General features: G+C 45.8%; 1 protein-coding gene across 1 annotated transcript; it reads left to right on the top strand.

Moving 5' to 3' along the window:
- Positions 1–1,383, top strand: LOC147982751 (uncharacterized). Its single transcript, XM_087539342.1, has 3 exons — positions 1–291; positions 414–625; positions 898–1,383. Exons 1-3 carry the CDS (start codon positions 62–64, stop codon positions 1,092–1,094), a joined length of 639 nt encoding a protein of 212 aa, XP_087395468.1. The 5' UTR covers positions 1–61; the 3' UTR covers positions 1,095–1,383.
- The last annotated feature ends 541 nt before the right edge of the window (positions 1,384–1,924 follow it).

Here is a 1,924-nt window from a genome sequence, read left to right as displayed (position 1 = left end):
CAAAGCAACCAGACGCAACTGGGATATTCTTCTTCTCGCCTCCCATCCGCCGCCGGCGAAAATGTTCGCGCTTCGCCGCCAGGCCGCTTCCACCTCCGCTCCACTCCTCCGCCGCCGCCTCCTTTACGCCCAGCCCAATCCCATGCCCCCTCCGCCAACTCCACGGACGCCGTCCAACGATGGCGCGTGGGCCTGGGCCGAGCGCGCGGCCAAGCTCTCCCTGCTGGGGTTCACCGGCGCCGCCACCGCCTGCGCCGTCAAGGACACCTCCGTCTTCCTCGATCGCACCAGGTCCAACGCCCGTCCACTCGCCCGTTTACAAGTTGTGCGGCGTGTACGTAGTTTATGATCTGATCTGCTATCTCCTCGATCCTGCACTCAAATTTTTGTTCGTTTACATACCAAAAAAACAGGGTGGAGTATGTTTCCAACAAGGTAATGGAGATGGCTGCTCAGAACCAGCAGGTAGCGAGCGCGATCGGCGGGCCTATGACGCCGGGGTTCTGGCACAGCATTTCCATTGCCTGGAAGTGGAACCTCGCCAGGCATTACCTCTCCGGCACTCTCCAGGTATCCGGGCCCCAAGGAGACGGCCTTCTTACCTTCCAGGCGGTTCGCTCTAGAGGTGTGTGTTCTTTAGTTTCTTCTTTGTTGACATCTCAACTTACTTATGTGGGTGTCCAAGTGCTCAATAATTGGATTAGGAGCCTTATACTATGTATCTCGATATTGTCGAGATTGTCCACTGTACTGTGTTCCTGCATTGCAGATATATATGTTTATTGACAAATAATGTTGATTCCTATTCATGTTTTATGCTGTGCCTTGAGTGCTTATGGATTCTGATTCAACATCACAACCTAATTCTTTTTTTTCATCACATGTTTTTCCTCACAGATAAATCTTGGTTCCGGTTTCTACGGTACAGCGACTGGGAGATACCCATAATGGATGCCATCCTTGATGTTCGTACTGATGACGGGAAGCACCAAAGAATTACGGTAAGGATTCCAGACAACATGACTGCTCCACCACCTCAAGAGAAGACACGTTATTTCGTCATTACTCAGAACATGATCGCTATCAAGAGGTGATTGTTTTCTATGCATTATCCGTGAGAGAAATAAGTAGTGCACACTAAGTATTACACCTTCTGTTTTTAAATATAAGACATTTTGTCAGTTCAAACTGACAATATGTCTTATATTTAAAAACAGAGGTAGCCAGTACTAGATAAGTAGTCCACATAACGGATGGAGACCAAAGTAAGTGGGACGTTGGATGATTTCCTGATGTACTGAAAGCTCAAATTCTTTTGGAGGTTCATTATTCATAATATCTTTTGCTGGTTCTGGCGCCTGTGATGCATACTTTGTACCAACTCTGAGCTGAACATATTAAGACAAGTTGTTGCTGTGTTACTCTCTATGTGTTAGGTAAATTGGGTAGATGAACCTTACACCACATAACTAGTTGTGCAATAGAACTTAGCCATAAATAATTCGAAATAAAAAGTTCTAACAAAATATGACAAATCAAACTGCAACAACTATGTAGGGCATATTTGAAACTTGTTTTTCCACACAATGCATTACGTATGCCTTGAGGGACAAATAAATTCGACTAGGCTAGGAAACGAGTAGATGTCGACAGCAGCGTCACCGCAGCTCGCATGTCTCGTGAAGACGAGTAATGACTTTCATAGTGTTCCTTGCATGTATCCATGTTTATGTAGCAGCGATCATTTAGCAAGCAACAGTAGCAATAATATTTAGCGGTGCATATCTTTGCCTTGCCGCACACCCTGTTCGGTAGATTGATCTTCTCGTCTTCCATGCTGAAGCCGATGGTTTGTCCTATGGAATAGCATACACATATGAACCACTTCTATTTATGCAGTTTCTATATGATTTATAGAGAGACG

The sequence above is a fragment of the Triticum urartu genome, chromosome 2A, assembly GCF_056163025.1.
Source record: "Triticum urartu cultivar PI428250 chromosome 2A, HENAU_Tu73, whole genome shotgun sequence".
Lineage (NCBI taxonomy): Eukaryota > Viridiplantae > Streptophyta > Magnoliopsida > Poales > Poaceae > Triticum > Triticum urartu.
This window is presented reverse-complemented; position numbering and strand designations above follow the sequence as displayed.

Coding starts and splice junctions, on each gene's coding strand:
- LOC147982751 (XM_087539342.1), top strand. CDS start 62: ATGTTCGCGCTTCGCCGCCAGGCCGCTTCCACCTCCGCTCCACTCCTC. Junction 292..413: donor GTCTTCCTCGATCGCACCAG/GTCCAACGCCCG, acceptor CCAAAAAAACAG/GGTGGAGTATGTTTCCAACA. Junction 626..897: donor CCAGGCGGTTCGCTCTAGAG/GTGTGTGTTCTT, acceptor TTTTCCTCACAG/ATAAATCTTGGTTCCGGTTT.